This window comes from Sinohyriopsis cumingii, unplaced genomic scaffold, assembly GCF_028554795.1.
Source record: "Sinohyriopsis cumingii isolate HCF-2022 unplaced genomic scaffold, ASM2855479v2 utg000837l, whole genome shotgun sequence".
Lineage (NCBI taxonomy): Eukaryota > Metazoa > Mollusca > Bivalvia > Unionida > Unionidae > Sinohyriopsis > Sinohyriopsis cumingii.
Window position 1 is genome coordinate 956,800 of NW_028315936.1, and position 20,141 is coordinate 976,940.

General features: G+C 33.7%; 1 protein-coding gene across 5 annotated transcripts in view; it reads left to right on the top strand.

Moving 5' to 3' along the window:
- Positions 1 to 15,218, top strand: part of LOC149773178 (threonylcarbamoyl-AMP synthase-like) — a 56,689-nt gene extending 41,471 nt beyond the window's left edge. For all 5 annotated transcript variants that reach the window (XM_089946672.1, XM_089946675.1, XM_089946676.1 and 2 more), the window contains 3 exons: positions 2,897 to 3,131; positions 6,545 to 6,681; positions 11,204 to 15,218. In XM_089946672.1, coding sequence (XP_089802798.1) covers positions 2,897 to 3,131; positions 6,545 to 6,681; positions 11,204 to 11,264 — 433 coding nt within the window. In that variant the 3' untranslated portion in view covers positions 11,265 to 15,218. The remainder of the gene's footprint in view (positions 1 to 2,896; positions 3,132 to 6,544; positions 6,682 to 11,203) is intronic.
- The last annotated feature ends 4,923 nt before the right edge of the window (positions 15,219 to 20,141 follow it).

Consider the following 20,141-nt stretch of genomic DNA (forward strand, 5'->3'; position numbering starts at 1 on the left):
CACCCTGCAATTTGCACATGATAACATTTGAAGGAGTTCCTGGATTGAAACCAATTTTTATATCAGGCTTTATATTTACTGGTAATAGCAGCTATGTCAACATTTTGTCTTTTACATTTTCTGCTTAGTTATTATGGAATTATGACTAAGTCTGACTTAAAACATTACCATGTCATTGCATATTTCTTGATGAGAGCACATATGATTTATGAACACATTTCTTGTTAAGTCAGTACTTTAATTTGTTGATTAAATGCCATATTATGTATTTCTACAGCTTTCTTCCTTTTGAAACTGAATCTTTTTAGTCATGTTTTCAGCCATGAAAACAGGTTTCATCGTTGGACATTGCTGACTTATCACTGAATCTCAACATACAACTGAACTGAGCATAAATATATCCATTGACAAATATTATTTTAATTGAAATTAATTGTCTTTGAAATTTTGCCTTTTAGGCTTTAGCGATTGTTTGGGCAATTGCTGCTGCCAAACATAAGGGCTGAAGTTGATATGAACAACTTATTTACTTGCATTCATATCACAGTTCCAAAAAACACTGCTACAAGATTTTTCTTCCATTTTTTTTTTCTCCTTAGAGTATATCAGCATACATTTTGACAAAAAAGAACACCCAGCAGTGTTTCAGCTAATATGCACCTTTGTGGTATCACCACAAAATAAAGACACACAGTGCTGAAAAGAGCGATTCAATATGCTAGAAGTGGTGAAGGATAAATGAAAAGCATTTTTGCTATCAACATGAATCAAATAAAAGCCAAGCAAGCAATAAATGTCAAAATGGCTCAATTTTTATTTTCATGCACATGTACAAAATCTATAATTTGATCTTTTTCAATTGTTCTGGTTGCTATGGTTCTACATTTATCCACATTTCTCGTAATCCCAGATATCCCAAAGCTCAGGATTCTTGAGAAATACATGTAGTTGTATGCTCTATATATCTGATAATATGTCTGGGTTGCAAAGTTAAGAAAAACATTGGCATGTGGCTGGCTTGCTATAGACTTGCTGAAAAAATTTGCAAAGACTCGGGTAACATATTGATGTAACTTTTTTAATCCTGTTTTTTTATCAAAAAGAAATACAGAGTCTCTGCAATTCTTGTAAAGATGGTTTGTATCACCATTTATCATTTGTAAGCTCTGCACAGTTTTGCTAAGAAGTAGATATGGAATGATGGATAAATGATTTCTTAATGATGTCCAGCATCACACTCAGATTTTGAAAGTGATTGCTACAGATATGATGGCTCTAATGGTAAAAACCACAAATACTAAGATGGAGTCAAACAAAAGGTGAAACTTATAATAAAATATTGGATTCTACATTGATGTAATAAAAAAAAAAATCATTATCATGCCTGCAATAAACTGACCGAAAGTTGAAACTTTTGAAAGACTAATGACTATAATGTTAGAGGAGCATGCCATTGTACACTTTGGTTTCTCCCATGTCCACACTTTAAGAAACAATATCTAGATTAGCCAGTAGCTCATCTTCCTGAGATCAAAAGATAGTCGGCTTATGTTTGAAGCCTTTGATGAATATGAAATCAAGAAAAGCTGTATGTGGCTTTTTTTTGTGACTCATGAACTGAAACTTTACCTGCCTTTGCAGACAAAAATTTAAATATTGAATGACCCCAGTCTACCAATGAAAAGGGATGTAACTCATATTTTTTGTCCAAGATGAGCATTTTTCTTCAGAGATGTCTCCAATTTAGAGGCAAATAGATGAAGATATGTAACTATAGCTAGCAAACTTTCACGAAAGGTGACTTCCATTTCTACTGTGTTAACACAGCTACTATTCCCACGATCCAGATAACAAATTGCTTCAGTCTTCTATCATCCTAATACAAAATGCCTTATATTCACATTGGACACCTTTGAATTACAGATGCAATAAGAACTGTTCACATGGTATTCATTTATCTAAACATTGCTTTCCTCAGTATTTGAAAAATGCTGTTGTAAATGATCTCATTAGTTTATTAGTTTCAATTTTATGTCACTCTTGTGTCCTAAAGCCTTGCAAAATGTGTATTACTACTTCAACAAGGATTGCTTGAACTGGTCTTTAAGACTCAGCATAAGGTTATACTGATTATTTCTAACAAACTGTCTAGACGTAGATGGCAGATCTGGGTCTGTGCAGTTTGCAGTTGGATTTGATTTGAAGGACAGATGCAACGAAGTTGACACTTTTAATCATAGCATCTTTTATATGTAGTATGTGGTATGTTTATTGATAGAATTGTGTGGCATTTACATTTTCTTTCTAATCAATTAGCCAATCAAATTATGACTTAATGATACATTATTAATATGCACAGGCCATCACAAAGCATAAATAGATACATCCAGGGACATAAGCAGTATATCAAAGAGAGTAAAATAATATTTTCTATGAAAAATTTAGAAAATATATATCCAGCTGAAAAAAAGTTTGATTGGTTCTAAACTGACTATTGGTCTTTAATATTCCTCATATTCCTAATGCTAATTAAAAAAATTCAAGCAAAATAAGTGAAAATTTGGAGAAAAAAGTGAGAAAAGGGAAGGCTTTATGTCAGGATTGAACAAATAATTTGTATGATGTTTGAATTATGGAATTTGCTTGAGTGAATGATGTTTAAGTTATGGAAGTTGTGCTTTATCATCTCGTATGAGGAAATTCATGTGTACCATTATTTACAGTGAAGTTGGAAGTTGTTTGAGAAACAGAAAAGCATTCTGTCCACATTAGACAGTTGTCTTTTATGTAGTGGGCTTTTTTTTAGATTTTCATTAAAGTATCTCATAAAGACAAGTATTTTTAATATAAATATATCCTCATAGACAGGCTTCACTTTATGCATTTTCATTTTTAGGTGGGGTAAAATTCATGTCCCTAACAAACTCCTTTGTGATTTACTTCCTGGACCTGTCACTGTGGTGGTAGAGAGAAGCGATGACCTAAATCCAGACCTCAATCCTGACACATCTTTGGTTGGAATCCGCATTCCAGACCATACCTTTATACGTGAGCTGGCCAGAGTTTGTCGGGGACCACTAGCTCTAACAAGTGCAAATATCAGTGGAACTTTAAGTCCTCTAAACATTAAGGTGAATATCACAATCTGTTGCAAACTTGGTAGCTTCCCATATGATTTACTTTTCTCCCTCCCTCTCTCTCAGCAAATTGGGTGGTTTATGCCTTTGCTGCTCATTTTTTTTATTGTTCTCGCTGCAGTTATTGCAGCATGGGTATCTCATCTTGCCTGTTCGTCTGTCCATATTATGCTAGCTCTTTGACACAATTACACAAAAAAATTTGATGCAAATGATCTTTTAAATTTTCATTCCATTAGTTTGTTATTTTTTTATATAGCTTTTAAAACTTTTGAAAAAACTGTAAGTACCTTATGACGTTTAGACCCAGACAAATTTAATTTAGCATGCACAGTGACTGGTTCAATATTTTTTGTGTCTTTAATATACTGAAGTCATTTTTTACCATTTGGACTTGGCTCCATTTTTGAAACACACATAATGATTTAATCAAAGCTCTGATTGCTTGTTTCACCTGATCTTATAGTAAAAAAATATGTCACAGGATTTGATGTAATAAATATTAAAGTCATACCAGTGAGGAATTTTTTTGATGTTGAAACCTGGAATGTCACCTCTGAATTATAAACTGTTATCTTTCATATTACTGTAACCAATTGAACAATTGCCAGATCTCAGATAAGCTCACTTAACTCATTAGCATCGCACATCATATAAAATCAAGATAATTTAGTGTTTAAGTTGCACAATTAAATACTGTATATACTCACTTATAAGTCAAGTCAAATTGCAAACAACAATGATCTGAATCTGCCATTATAATGCGCCTGTGGATCAGGGTCTTTGCTGTTTGTTCTAATGATTACTCCTAGCAAACTGCACAGACTCAGAGCTGCTAGTGCAGATCTGGGTCTGTGCAGTTTGCAGTTGGACTCAACTTATAAGCGAGTACATACGGTATATGATTTTTATAATGGCAGTCAGACAGGTGATGGATATTAGACCAGAAAATCTAACAACCTGGCAGTGTGCCAGTAAATCATGTTATGCTTTGACAGTAGTAGTACTGGTTAGTGGTCTGTAGTACTGGTTAGTGGTCTGTTGGTTTTAGTACTGAAGTATCATTTATTTTCATTGGGCTTAATTTTCATGGTTTTGTATTAAAAAAAGGTCATTTTGGTGGGTACTTAATTTTCGTGGTTTTGTATTTAAAAAAATCATGTTGGTGGGTACTTAATTTTTGTGGTTTTGTATTAAAAAAAAGTCATTTTGGTGGGTACTTAATTTTGTAGTTTGCCTCTCAATGTTTTCATAATAGTAGGTATTTAATTTCATGGTTTAACCTCTACAAATATAACAAAAAATGAATACAAAAGAATAAAACTATGCCAACGCAAATGCTGGTCACTTTAATGTTTAAAGCAATACTATCAGATGTATGAGCACAAATCAAAGACCTGGCATGTTCAGTACTGACACGGAGTTTATGACCAAGTGAATAACATCAATCGAAGACGACGCAGCCAAGAACACTAAAACAATTCTTCCATCTCTGTGAGCACAACTAAAACACCTGTCAAGATTAATCACTTTCGCTATGTTTATGTTTGAGTGCACAACATCAAGGGAAGCCAACGCAGCCATCAACCCTAGGCCAATCGGTTATTAAAGAAGAATTAAAGTCACACTTCCACGAGTAGTATTCTAAACAGGTCATGGACGCCATTACAGAAAAAGATGTCTAATCAAGCCAATTCACGCTGAATTGATAATTGCAGCTCATGTGACGGTGCGTGAAAGATCAGACCTAATTATCAGTGGTTTTTAGAAAGCTGGACTTGTTTAATTAGCAATTTGGGGATTATTTACCCGAGAAGCTTTTGTGAGTACCATAAGATTTGATTGACACAATGTCGATATAGTGGTTTTGTCCAAACATCTTTGAAGTGTGAGCTTTAATACTCTGCTGTAATTAGTGTATATGCATAGTGTATCAAGAAATACTTATAGTATTTACAGGATTGTTGTTCTTTTAGATTAAAAATGCATGGATAAAATAAAATGTGCTTTCAGAAGATTTAAATGTTTGAACAACAGTTGTACTCAAATGAAGGTTTGAATTGAATAAGTATTAAATTTAATTTTCATATACTGTTATTTTGTATTATTTTTTGTTTCATTTTCAGTATGATTATTGTTTGAATACCTTATACTTTTTCTGTATTTTCTCTCTATCCTTACTTAACCTCGCATATCAATCTAAGGCATGAGTGTAAAATTACAGCTATCATGCCTTATCGAACATGTGCATTGAAACATTATTAAATGATTTATAATTCTTGTTTCAAAAGGTTAGAATAAAAAATAAAACAAACACATGTAAAGCTAATATTTAATTACCAGATTACAGTCTTGACCATGATTTATCAAATACTAGTAGCTGTGTTATTCTCTAGGAATGAAACACTGTAAGAAAACGGGGAGGGGTCATCATCCTATTTGTTCATTTTTCGTTAGGGATTTAAATTTGTGGTTCAGGGCAACAAAGAAAACTATGATAATTTGTCCCCTGTGACAATTGATGATACTGCAGTACATCTTAGAGTTTGGGTGACATATGATGAGATTGTAATTATTTGTACTCCATCAATCACATGGTGTGGACATTACCTTTTTTAATTGAATACTTCTCTCAGTTGCATCTGTTGATTACTATTTGAACTATGTTCAGTAGGGATAGTGTTTGGGAAAAATCATGCTAGAGGAGAAAACATAAATTTGTCTAACCTTCTTTCATGCTCAGTGCATGAAAGAAGGTTAGACAAATTTATGTTTTCTCCTCTAGCATGATTTTTGAACATATTTTAGCAAATGTTCCACACTGTGGACAAAAGTTCACTGCAAGTTGAATTTTGCTGATTTTAACCCATCTTTTTAATAAATTTACAAATATTTCTTGTCCTTTTTAATGTGTTTTTAATCAGTAACATAAATGGGTCAAAATTTATATCATTAAATAAACTGTGCAGCTAGGTGCTTCAAGCGCCTATTTATGTCTTAGTAATAGTAAGTGAAACAAATGTTGCAAGCATGTCAAAATGGCTGACTTGATTATTAGCTTTTGTCACCTATTTGTAAGGACCATTTATGAATTGCAGAGGTATTGGATGGTTTTTGTTGTAAAAATGTTGGCAGTTGGGGTAATTGAGGGTAATTATAGGTGATTTATCCTGACATGTCCAATTAATATGGGTCATGGAGTCCTTGATAAAATACCTTCTCCCTCACCCCATCCCCTTTTAATTTTGGGATAGCCAATAGTTGTATATAAAATAGTGTGACATGGGGAACATTCCTTTGGTCATCGTTAATAAAATTAAAATTATGTGATAAAATTTGAAAAATCAATGCAACATGCAGTATATACATGTACACCCTAATTATGATTGCTTTTGATCTAAATGCAGGAATTTGAGAATATCTGGCACAAGCTAGATTTGATCTGTGATGGTGGTCCCCTGGGAAACACAACCAGTGCACGGCAGGGATCAACTGTGGTGGACCTATCCATCCAAGGAGAATACAAGATTATTAGAGAGGGAAGGTGGGTGATAATGTGTAGGTTCAAAATTGTGTGCATAAACACATCAGCATAATCCTGGATACATAGCGCAGGCAGGCTTCAAGCTGGTTATACATTTATTCATCCTAGGTCATATGCCTAGTGTATGGGTCATGGAGTCCTTGATAAAATACCTTCTCCCTCATATACCAGTAAAAAAGTCAATTCAAGTTTATGGCTTCTCAGTAGGATAAGACATTTTCTCCCTGAAAGGCACAGGAAACTATTTTATAACAGTTACATACAACCCTATTTGGACTACTGTAGTACAGTATGGGGTAATTCAAATGATAAAAACATAGCAAAGCTGGCACATCTTCAAAAAAGAGCATTTGGTCTAATATCAATCCAGAAAGAAAGCAAGGAAAGTTTAGCTGGTAGGTTAAAAATATTACCTATTAAAGACCGAATCTGTTTGAGAAAAGCCAAATTAATGTACAGGATATCTCAGAATAGTGCTCCTGAATATTTACAATCACTATTCCAGTATAGGCTACCTGGTAATACTCCCCACCTGCGATCCATGTCTACCAAACAGTATAAAATTCCCAAACCAAATAAGGAGTTATTTAAAAAAAGTTTCCAATACTCTGGAACTCTGCTCTGGAATAGTATTCCAGCTGAGATTAGAAATGCCCACTCTATTTCCTTCTTCCAAACCCAATATATTCAGTGGCTTCAGAGATGCAGCTTAAATAAATAAATTCCTTTGTATGAGGGCCTCAAGGTAGATTAGTTTTTAGCTAATTGTGTTACCCTCTTTAAATAAGGTCATTATTATTATTATTATTATTATTATTATGCAACATTTTGGAGTGGGTTTTATAGCACCTGCCTCCATGAGTTGGGGGGGCTACATTTTGGAGTGGGTTTTATAGCACCTGTCTCCAGGAGTGGGGAGGCTACATTTTGGAGTGGGTTTTATAGCACCTGTCTCCAGGAGTGGGGAGGCTACATTTTGGAGTGGGTTTTATAGCACCTGTCTCCAGGAGTTGGGGAACTACATTTTGGAGTGGGCTTATAGCACCTGCCTCCAGGAGTGGGGAGGCTACATTTTGGAGTGGGTTTTATAGCACCTATCTCCAGGAGTTGTTGGCTACATTTTGGAGTGGGTTTTATAGCACCTGCCTCCAGGAGTTGGTGGGGGGGCTACATTTTGGAGTGGGTTTTATAGCACCTGCCTCCAGGAGTTGGGGGGGCTACATTTTGGAGTGTGTATTATAACACCTGCCTCCATTAGTTGTTGGGCTACATTTTGGAGTGGTTTTTATAGCACCTGCCTCCAGGAGTTGCGGAGCTACATTTTGGAGTGGGCTTTATAGCACCTGCCTCCAGGAGTGGGGAGGCTACATTTTGGAGTGGGTTTTATAGCACCTATCTCCAGGAGTTGTTGGGCTACATTTTGGAGTGGGTTTTGTAGCACCTGCCTACAGGAGTTGGGGAGCTACATTTTGGAGTGGGGGGCTATATATATATATATATATATATTACTTGTATATTCTTTGTTAAATATTTGTGCTTTGCTCAGATTTTTGTGCACTCTATTTATACTGTTAACCTGGAGTTCTGCAACTTGGTGAGGGGATGCATCTTGAGTACTCATCCTCATAACAAACCTGTGTCATACTTTCATGACAGAGGGTATATTTTGTGTTTTCAGTTTATTTTTTCAAGCCCAGTTCATGCTAGAATCATCAAACTAGATGATTGTCTGCGTCTATTAATCCCCCACACTTCACAAGAAATTGACTTAAATTTTATATTTTACTGGCTTAGGTTGAGTTTTTAAATTAGCTCATGACCAAATTGGCTTTTTTGCACCCTGTATATAGTGTTATATGCAGATCATGATGGGGCTCTGGCTTGCTGAGTGGTCACCTTTGCAGATCATGGATATCTCACCTCAGTTTGTGTGGGTTTGAGTCTTGGCTTAACCAATTTGGATATGCATGAAAGCATGCCAGTAGCTTCCTATGGATCATTGGTTCTTCACACGGTTTTTCTGCATTCTTCTTCAACCAAATATCCTGGCTGCCATGCCTTTAGATCCCACAAAAACAAACCATTCATTACATTATTTAGAGCAATTGTTTTACATTTCTTTGTTCTTTAACAGTTAGTCATATTTAGTTTGGTTCTTTTTCAATAGGTTAATTCTTATTAACTTCCCATAGACTATGATGTTAAAATTTGTGTAACATAACTATACAGTAAATGGTAGGACCAGGAGAATACATGCCTATTCAAGAAAAAGTTCAAAATTATGAGTGATGTGATGTGTGCCTCATTTTTAAGACAAATTTTCTCAAAGAGACTACTATGAAAATTGGGTCATATAGAGATCATTCTATTTAAATCCATTAAAACTTTTTAAGCAGCAGTGATAAATAAAAACAAATGGTTTGGTTTGAAGCCGTACTGCTGGCATACAATTTACCCATATGCAGGCTTACGTTAATTTTTTCCGGTAATTATTTTCAGCTAATCAGTAAATACTGTTAATATTACACCACACATGGGCTGGTTCAGAGTATTATTAATAATACACCACACATAGGCTGGTTCACAGTATTATTAATATTACACCACACATAGGCTGGTTCACAGTATTATTAATATTACACCACACATAGGCTGGTTCACAGTATTATTAATATTACACCACACATAGGCTGGTTCACAATATTATTAATATTACACCAAACATAGGCTGGTTCACATTATTATTAATATTACACCACACATAGGCTGGTACACCACACATAGGCTGGTTCAGAGTATTATTAATAATACACCACACATAGGCTGGTTCACAGTGTTATTAATATTATACCACACATAGGCTCATTCAGTGTTATTAATATTATACCACACATAGGCTGGTTCACAGTATTATTAAAATTACACCACACATAGGCTGGTTTACAGTATTATTAATAATACACCACACATAGGATGGTTCACAGTATTATTAACAATACACCACACATAGAATGGTTCACAGTGTTATTAATATTACACCACACGTAGGCTGGTTTGCAGTATTATTAATATTACACCACACATAGGCTGTTTCACAGTATTATTAATAATACACCACACATAGGCAGGTTCACAGTGTTAATAATACACCACACATGGGATGGTTCACAGTGTTATTAATATTACATCACACATAGGCTGGTTCACAATATTATTAATATTACACCACACATAGGCTGGTTCACAATATTATTAATATTACACCACACATAGGCTGGTTCACTATATTATTAATATTACACCACACATAGGCTGGTTCACTATATTATTAATATTACACCACACATAGGCTGGTTCAAAGTATTATTAATAATACACCACACATAGGCTGGTTCACAGTATTATTAATATTACACCACACATAGGCTGGTTCACTATATTATTATTACACCACACCAAGTTATCAACGACCAAAAGAAGAAAACTGACCAGCTGCTAACTTTTCATGTTAAACAGTTGACATACAGTGATACTCTTTACATTTTCCCAGTTGTTTAAACAGAATATACTGACATAGCATAAGGCAACAGAGGTGTGAGAACTCATCTCCATGACTTATCAGAATGATAGAATTGAGTGATTGACCCCAGGAACAGTAAGCCTACAGTACTACAAGTCCCTCACACTATGTAATACATAATTATTGTGTGGCAGATGTCAGACCTTTACAGCAACATAAATCTAGACTATGCTATACATGAAACACATGACTTTTTGTTATCAACAACAATACTAACCTCTGACATCATCCTTCCTTACCTGTTTGGGGACCTAATCAAATAGAACTTTGCTCTCAGACTAATTTGGATAGAAGAAAAGAAATTGTTGATATCAGTGGCAATATTTATTTCAATCCAAGGCATCATCCAATGTGTATGACTGTGCATGCATGCATATATATATATATATATATATATATATATATATATATATGCATGCCACCTGTTTGTACAGCTGACTTTGAAATTTGCCACTGGATATTGCATACATCAGTTTTTAATCACATTTATTCAAATATGTACAAGTTCATGAAATGATGGAAGAGATGATAAAAATAACAAGGAAATGCTGCAATGGTAATTTTCATTTAATCAGATGTTCTTGTTTTTCACATGAAGTGTCTTGAAACAGAATGCATTGACCAATCAAGCTTTAATTGCCCTGTTGTGAATGGAACGGTTTAGGTGGATATACATGTGATGTTGGACAGCTTCATGTAAAAATTCAACAGTAATCATTTTTGGTCACCATGGATTAGCTGTTAGTATTGTTAAGGAAATTGATAGCAAATTACCTTTAATCCTAGAGTGTTATTGACTAGGATTTTTTTAATTACACTGTTTACTGATGGAATAGAGCAGTGTGTATCTTGTACAGGCCAAACTTATTTTCTTTAATTTTAATTTCTTTTTTTATTCATAATTAGTATACAAATACTTTCAAAAGTCTTTATTTTTTTCAGTGCATTGAAGTCAACAGTGGATATCCTACAGACCAAATACAAACTGAAAGAGAGGATTTAGTAATCACAAAATACAACTCGCATAATTTAGTATTTATATTTTATTCAATATGTTTTAACAAGTTTTTTTTTCTTTACAGGAATATTCAAGTTGTTTGTAACATTTGTATTTCTTTTGAGTCTAAACATGTGACAAAATATTCCTTTGGTCTCTAAATGACATGTATTACTATTGGGATTCAGATGGTCTCTGAATGACGTGTATTACTATTGGGATTCAGATGGTCTCTGAATGACGTGTATTACTATTGGGATTCAGATGGTCTCTGAATGACATATTACTGTTGGGATTCAGATGGTCTCTGAATGACATGTATTACTATTGAGATTCAGATGGTCTCTGAATGACATGTATTACTACTGGGATTCAGATGGTCTCTGACGTGTATTACTATTGAGATTCAGATGATCTCTAAATGACATGTATTACTGTTGGGATTCATATGGTCTCTGAATGATGTGTATTACTATTGGGATTCAGATGGTCTCTGAATGACGTTTATTGCTATTGAGATTCAGATGGTCTCTGAATGACATGTATAACTAGATTCAGATGGTCTCTGAATGACATGTAATACTATTGAGATTCAGATGGTCTCTGAATGACATGTATTACTATTGAGATTCAGATGGTCTCTGAATGATGTGTATTACTATTGAGATTCAGATGGTCTCTGAATGACGTGCATTACTATTGAGATTCAGATGGTCTCTGAATGATGTGTATTACTGTTGAGATTCAGATGGTCTCTGAATGACATGTATTACTAGATTCAGATGGTCTCTGAATGACATGCATTACTATTGAGATTCAGATGGTCTCTGAATGACATGCATTACTATTGAGATTCAGATGGTCTCTGAATGATGTGTATTACTGTTGAGATTCAGATGGTCTCTGAATGACATGTATTACTAGATTCAGATGGTCTCTGAATGACATGTATTACTATTGAGATTCAGATGGTCTCTGAATGACATGTATTACTATTGAGATTCAGATGGTCTCTGAATGATGTGTATTACTATAGACATGTATTACTATTGACATGTATTACTATAGACATGTATTATTGACATGTACTACCACTGAGATTCAGATTGAGCATAACATTTTGCTTACTCAGTCACTAATGTATTGCTACAACATTGTGTTTGTACAACAGTATGTTCATCAGTTGTTCAACAACTCCAGATTTGTACCATATATACATCACTCCTTCAGTAATGCTTGCACATTTGGGTCCAAAAACAAAGACTGCAGCTTAAGAAAGGGCCCAAGTTACCAGTTACCTTGAGGAGAAAGATGGGTGGAGGAAATGGTTGAAAACTAGTTTTATAATTGCATTGGAAATAATTCTCATTCAGTAGCTTTTCTAATGACGTAGTTTACATTGCTGTATAAATTACCTTTATTTTCAAGAGAACAGTCTCTGAAAAGTAAAAAAAAACATTACCTCAAGAGGTTTCAACATATTTATAACATTGTATATTACATTACTGGTTTTGAATATGAATGTAGATATGTTCTAGAATTATTGGTGACTCAGAACAAGTTGTTTATTTTTATTGATTAACAAGGTGTTCATTTATTTTGAGCAGTGACATAAAAACTCATCAATACTGTAATAAAATATTGAGACTTTTGATTATTCTTGCTCGCATAACTTGCAAACCTATTTATGACATAAGAGCAGGTGTGGATCCATATCATGAATTTCTTAACTTGTAATAAGAAGTCCTTGATTTTGTTTGGGCTGTTTCATTTTAACATACATGTTACCCAGGGAAGGCAGCTTTAAAAAACAATATATGCCAGGATAGTTCAGTTTCACAGAGTTCATATTAAAATGACAATTCAAAATTGCATCTATTGGTGAGTACCCCACTTTATAAATGCCTTCCCTTAGTCCCATGTATGCTTTAATGGAACAGCCCGTATGTTTTGATGGAACAGTCCATACATTTTAGTCTCAAAAGATTCTCAGTACACAGAACATAACAATTTTTTATAAAATTTTGATTAGTGGAAATGTCATTAATGCCTACTTGTATTGTTGGACTCTGTTGTGCCCAAGTTATCGAGATGTATTGTAATTGCATTGCTAGTAATAGTTAAATATCTGATAATGCCTTTGCAAGACTTTGATTGCCAATTTTGGAATTTCAGGTTTACCACAAACTGTGGAATCTTCATAATTTGATAATGAACCCTGTTCAGTAATACAAGCCTTTCATGTATTTTTGCCATTCTTGATCACATTTGTGAATGAGTTAGATAAACCACTGATTAATATTACATACGTTAATTATGTTACTTGCATATTTAATATTTAATACAACATTTGATTGGTAGCATAATAACACAAAGCAGATCTAATTTTGATCGATTGTAGAAATGTAACAAACACTTCCAAAAGTTGCAGATCAAAACTCTGTAGGCACTTAATTAGGTTCTCATGGAAATGCATGTTATCAGTTGTGACCTTTCATATTTGAGTACAAGAGGGCATACCACATTTATGATGATTACAGTGAAAATTAATTTTGCTTGCCAGGACTCATTTTAATTGGTATTTATTTCTTAAAGTGTTGCCAACAATACATATTGCTGATGTTTTAATTGCTTTATATTTCATCTTATGTTGTTAGTGTACTGAGAATATTTTTGAATAGAAAATTTAACAAACTATACAACTTAAGATTGAATGTTGTGAATTTTATTATATTGATTTAGATTTCTATGTTAACTGCCATAAGTAATATATTTTTATCTTGTATTGAATTTTTTTTAAAAATATGGTCTTATATGATCATGATAACCAGACGAGTTTGATAATATGAGGTCAATGCATATTCATGAGGCAATCTTGCATCTGATTGGCTGTGAGAATTTTATACTTAAGACAATATTTCTCTTATTGATTTTGATATTGCTTGGATGATTGCAAGCTTAGCAAAACATATTAGCCTTTATCTTTTGGAAATATTTTTGGGGGGCTTTAGTAATATAAGGAATAAGGACATGATGCATATGTTGGTTGATGGTTTATGCAGGGTTGTGTTCTAACTGTTACATAATGCTACTTTGTTAAGTGCAGTCAACTGTTCACTTATATAAGCCAGGCGATACTTCACTTATATGAGCCAAGCGATACTGGGCCTCTTGTTTATTGACATTGTCATTCACGTATGGACTGTTATACTGACAGAGAGTTTTTGTTGATTTTGTAAGAGTGTTTTCCTCCCTGTATACTTGACTGACTCATCATTAGGAAGATATTCTGTCTTTGTAAATTTCTGTAATTTTCCTCAGAATAATGTTCGTAGATTTGATACTGCCAATATAAATGCATGTGTGGTCTGTTGTTTGTGATGAAATAGTTAATTTTCCTGTAGGAGTTTTATAGTGGTAACATTTTTTAAAACCATTTTGTTCAAAAGTTTATGTTAGACTCCTTGATATGAAGAGAGTATTTTCTTTCATCAAATATTTAATGGTGTCTTTTGCATTCATTTATGTGACAAAATGTAAAAACGATCTTGGTTACTCCTACTTACATTGACCAGGAAGAAATATGATTTCATTCAATGTTATTTTCATTTTAATTTTCTGTATATGATCAGTCTATTTTGAAAATTTTAGCTGAATTTATTTTTAATAGAATAATGTGCAAAAATTGATTTTTAATTTCAGTCACAAGAAAATCTGCCACTAAGATGTTTGCCAAACTCTTGATCATTTTGTTTCATTCTGGCGATGAGAATTGCATATTTGATATACGATTGCAATTATAGCGTGAACTATTTCATCAGCATCTTTGATAAGAACAGATTTTTTCCTGGTAATTGGTGCACCGAGGATCATGTTTTGATATTTATTTATTTGTTCCACATTATTTATTATTATTCATATGCATACATATTGTAGTCAATAAAGATAACTAATTTCTTAGCTTTTCTTTTTTCAGTATTTGAAGGCATAATTTGTCTTTTCATTTTAAATTAATCCTTCATTCAGTTTAAACTGTTTTATACAATTTGATTAAATTATCCTAGACATACATTACATGAAAATCAGACAGACACCCAGTGGAGGTCATTTACTTGTGATCTTATGAGCCAGTATACAGGTTTTGGGATTCTGAATGTAAGATCAGCCATATAGCAGGTGTTATCATTACACGTAAAGAAAGCCATATAGCAGGTGTTATCATTAAACATAAAGAAAGCCATATAGCAGGTGTTATCATTACACATAAAGAAAGCCATATGGCAGGTGTTATCATTACACATAAAGAAAGCCATATAGCAGGTGTTATCATTACACATAAAGAAAGCCATATAGCAGGTGTTATCATTACACATAAAGAAAGCCATATAGCAGGTGTTATCATTACACATAAAGAAAGCCATATAGCAGGTGTTATCATTAAACATAAAGAAAGCCATATAGCAGGTGTTATCATTAAACATAAAGAAAGCCATATAGCAGGTGTTATCATTAAACATAAAGAAAGCCATATAGCAGGTGTTATCATTACACATAAAGAAAGCCATATAGCAAGTGTTATCATTAAACATAAAGAAAGTCATATAGCAGGTGTTGTCATTACACATAAAGAAAGCCATATAGCAGGTGTTATCATTAAACATAAAGAAAGCCATATAGCAGGTGTTATCATTACACATAAAGAAAGCCATATAGCAGGTGTTATCATTAAACATAAAGAAAGTCAGATTCTATTTGCAGAAAACTATCTGATTGATAAATAAATATATACATAGCAGAAATTTGATAGGATGGGCCCTAATGAGTGTTTTGTTTCATTGTTGCATATAATATTACAGCAGAAACTTTCTTATTCAGATGGTGACTAGGACATTGTCAGTAGTGTCATTGAAAATGTCGGGTTTATTTTTGTGACAACAGTGAATCTTAAGTGGATAACCAAAAGAATTTGTAAAACTGATGTAACAAAATAGCTTCACAATTGTCATACTGTTGGGTTTTGGGCACAGTGGAAATAGTACAAGTGGGTTTGATTGGTGGATCTTTCCTCAGACTGCAACAGGGTTCTTACGGTCTTTGACAGTTTTGGAAAAATGAGAAAGCATTTTCAAGGCCTTGAAAGTTTGGGAACATCGAGCAGACTACCCTGAGGTCTTTAAAAGTCTTTGAAAATTGAAATAAACCCAAACTATTTAATTTCTTTAAATAATCACAAAGTTGTTAGAATTGGATGTAATCAGGTTTTCCAGGTTTCTTTCTTTCGATTAATTATAGTTTGAATTTCATCATTAAACAATATTGTAGTATTTTGCATTTGTTGTTTTCTCATATAGCATAAATTGTATCCAAAATGTTAGCGAAAATTGGTGTTGGAAATCTGTTTGTGGTCTTTGAAAGTTTGGGAAATGTCTTTAAATTTATAATTCAGAGTGTGAAGCAAGTGCAATTACTAAAATGAATCTCAAACAATTTTCATCAAGATATATCCTTCAAAATAAACTTTAAATACTATAGTCTGACTATGCCTCCCCTTTATTTGCAACCCCCCTACTGCTTTCAATAATGGAAATCTTTAATGTGATAAAAAGTGGACAGAACTTAGTGAATTTATTCACTGAATTATAATTTCTAACCTGAATATAACCAGAGAGGCTCTAATACTGGCATTCTCTGCACCTTTCATTCTTGACAGACTTTCCATGTTAACAGAGTGCCATGTGTAATCATGGGCAAGTTGATTTCCTCAGACAACATTGTGACATACTTCATCCTATTCAGTAATTGCTGGATAATTCCATAAATTACCATAATGTTGAGAGCTTATATCCTTTGCACACATGTACATAGAAATTAACCACATATTATATCCACATGAAAGGTAAATTACTAATTGTTACTTTTTCCTTTAATTGATTTGACATTATAAATATTGGAAGCAGACAACATAGTATTTTTCTTCTACATATATATGTGTAGTCATGCATATACCCCTTGGCTGAAAACAGACTTGTCCAGGAACTGGAAATGACTGTTGAACAGGTTGTCTTTTACACTGAAAAATGTATGTTTGGAATGTAACAGGCAGACGATAATGATGATAGGGTCCCATCTTGGCATAATCGGGTTTGAAATTGTAAATCAATAAATGAACTAAGTTCTGTGCATCTTTTATCGAACTTGTACTTTTCGTCTCTTAAATTGGTATGGGGGTGCAAACAAACGGGGAGGTATATTCAGACTATAACAAGATAAAAGACTGAAGATAAATACGTTAAAATGCTGTGAAAGGTTAGTATATAACATTTACATCAAGGCCACCTTTGAGTAACCAGTCCAGGGATTTACTTTGAGCACCAAAAAACATGTTTTCATTGGTTCTCTTTTTTTAATTGTGCTTGCTGTACCAACTTGAGCTTATGATGGAAGACAAATATGATGGCAGGTCAACATTTGTCATGTTATGCCATCTTTGTTCTTGCCTTTAAACAATATTGTAGGATTTTGCATTCATTGTTTTCTCATATAACATAACTTGTATACTAAACATTAGCGAAAATAGGTCTTGGAAATCTATATTTGTAGTCTTTGAAAGTTTGGGAAAAGTCTGAATTTATCATTCAGAATTCTGTATCAACCCTGTCCAATGAAGAAGAAACTTCGGTTCGAGATGTTGGGGCTAAACATAAGAAAGAAATATGGGCTAGAATTAAAATTTATATGGTAAAACATGACTTCAGTCCTCTTGATAAGCTGCATACCAATTTCTTTCCTCCCAAATCATTGAGACCATCACAGGATTTCAAGCATAAAATAAATCGGTGAGCATGAATTAGACCAGCAAATCAAACAAGGGTGATAACCCAATATTTTGTTGCAAAATGGAGAATTTCTTCTAAAGGTATCAAGTATAAATAAAGTTTCTGATGCAAGGGCAAACATTTTCTTAAAATGGTGCAGTAGCTGTTAAATTTAAATGGAAAAAGGTTTAAACTGAATAAAACTTGACTGAGATTGTACTTCAATTTAGTTTCATGCCAGATATGATCTTAGTCCATGAAGCCCTTAAAAAATTCTCTATGGAAACAAAATTGGTGATGTAAGAGAAAATGGCAAAGTCAAACAGGTGCCATCACTATGTTTAATTTTGATGCAAAAGTGTTAAAAGTTAGAACCAGATGCAAGCTGTACAGATTCAGCCCAACATCAAATATTGTTCTAAGCTATAAAATCCTTTAGTAGTTACTAAGCAGAAGCAAAACTTTGATGTATATTACACAGGCAAGCATGGGTATAACCTGATAAGAATCGCCTGTCAGTATGATATTTCAGTGGAATTTTCAAGAGGTTCTGGTCCAATCACAAAATCCACTCTACCATTTTCTCCAGTGGCCATGGCCCTACTATCTCAAAGTGTAAAAAATCAGTTACAAAACACTACCAACATTTTGAGTTAATCTTTGTCAGGGGAAGAAACAACTTACAAAAACAAAAAGCCAGGAGAAAAAACTAGTTCTATGTTCAATATTTATCAAAGCTTTTAAAACCCTGAATGATGCCACTCATGGCCATTTGATTTGATCAAATGTCTATTTGCAAAACCCCCACCAGACATTCATCATACAGCATCTTGATTGATTAATTAGTACTATTCTGGTCATTATATCAAATACCTGTTTTAAAACAACGCAACATAAAATGAGCTAGTGGCAGATCAGCATTAAAACTTGATTTCTGTGCAGAAAATTTGTGGTAAGGGTACTTAGAAGGAGGTACAGTTATGATAGGGATTTGTCTCAAACTGTCTCAAGGTCCAAACAACAGATGTGATTGAAATGAAATGTGTTGGCCACCACCTTTCTATTGTTGTGTTTGGATGCCACATAACCCATCTTGGCAATAAGCCACTATGAATGCATTTTTAATTCCCTTCACATGCATTTGAAGAAAATGAGCAACCTTCATATCAGCTCAGGGATCCTGGCTGAAAATTACAGATGATTTTGAGTAGAGTCCTGTTGAAGTTCACCATGTACAACAAGGACTCGACATATTTGCTGCAATTAACAGATATCTTTATCTCACTAATGCATATGATGTAGACAGTCTGAGTTGGGTATGGAGAATATGACAAGCACCTTGTATTAGAGTACTGGCAACCTACAAGTTTCTTTTTCTTACCTAATTCCTGAATAAAACGTTTGGACCCTAATGGAATGAAATGAATTTCTCAAGGCAGCAAACAACAGTGACCAGTACAATGGAATGGAGTTCAAATGAGCTTTATATGATGGCATATTGGAAGAGAAAGCTGTTAAGTGTACCAAAATTCTCTGACAATACTAAGGGAAGATTTCCTAACAGACTCTTTGACAGAGTTCATAAAGCCACAGAATGTGTTTATTTAAGGACTTTACAAAGAGCATTCAAAAACCTCCACAAGCTTCCAAGGTATGGCAATAAGAGGGATTTCTGATCATTTTGGACATGGGGAGGTATGACAATCATAAAGATTTACAAATCTTTTGGGCATGAGGAGCATGACAACCATAAATTTGACACGAGACTTGGTCACTAATGGTTTTAAGTAAAAGGATACTTTCAATCCACCTGTTCATAGTGATCAAGTTTGGAAAAAGTCATCAATCATCCAAAATAAATTAGTCTTGAAGATCGCAATCCAATGATGGAAAGCAAGATGGCAGTGTCAATTGAGCAGAAGCATCATGGGCTTGAATGTTTTTTTAAAACTGAGAAATATTAATTCAGATATTTGTGATTAGAACTGTAGATGAGGTTGACATGAACTCTGAAAAGTGTACATAAAGTTCACTGGAGTTTAAAAAAAATTAAAACAGACAAATGAAA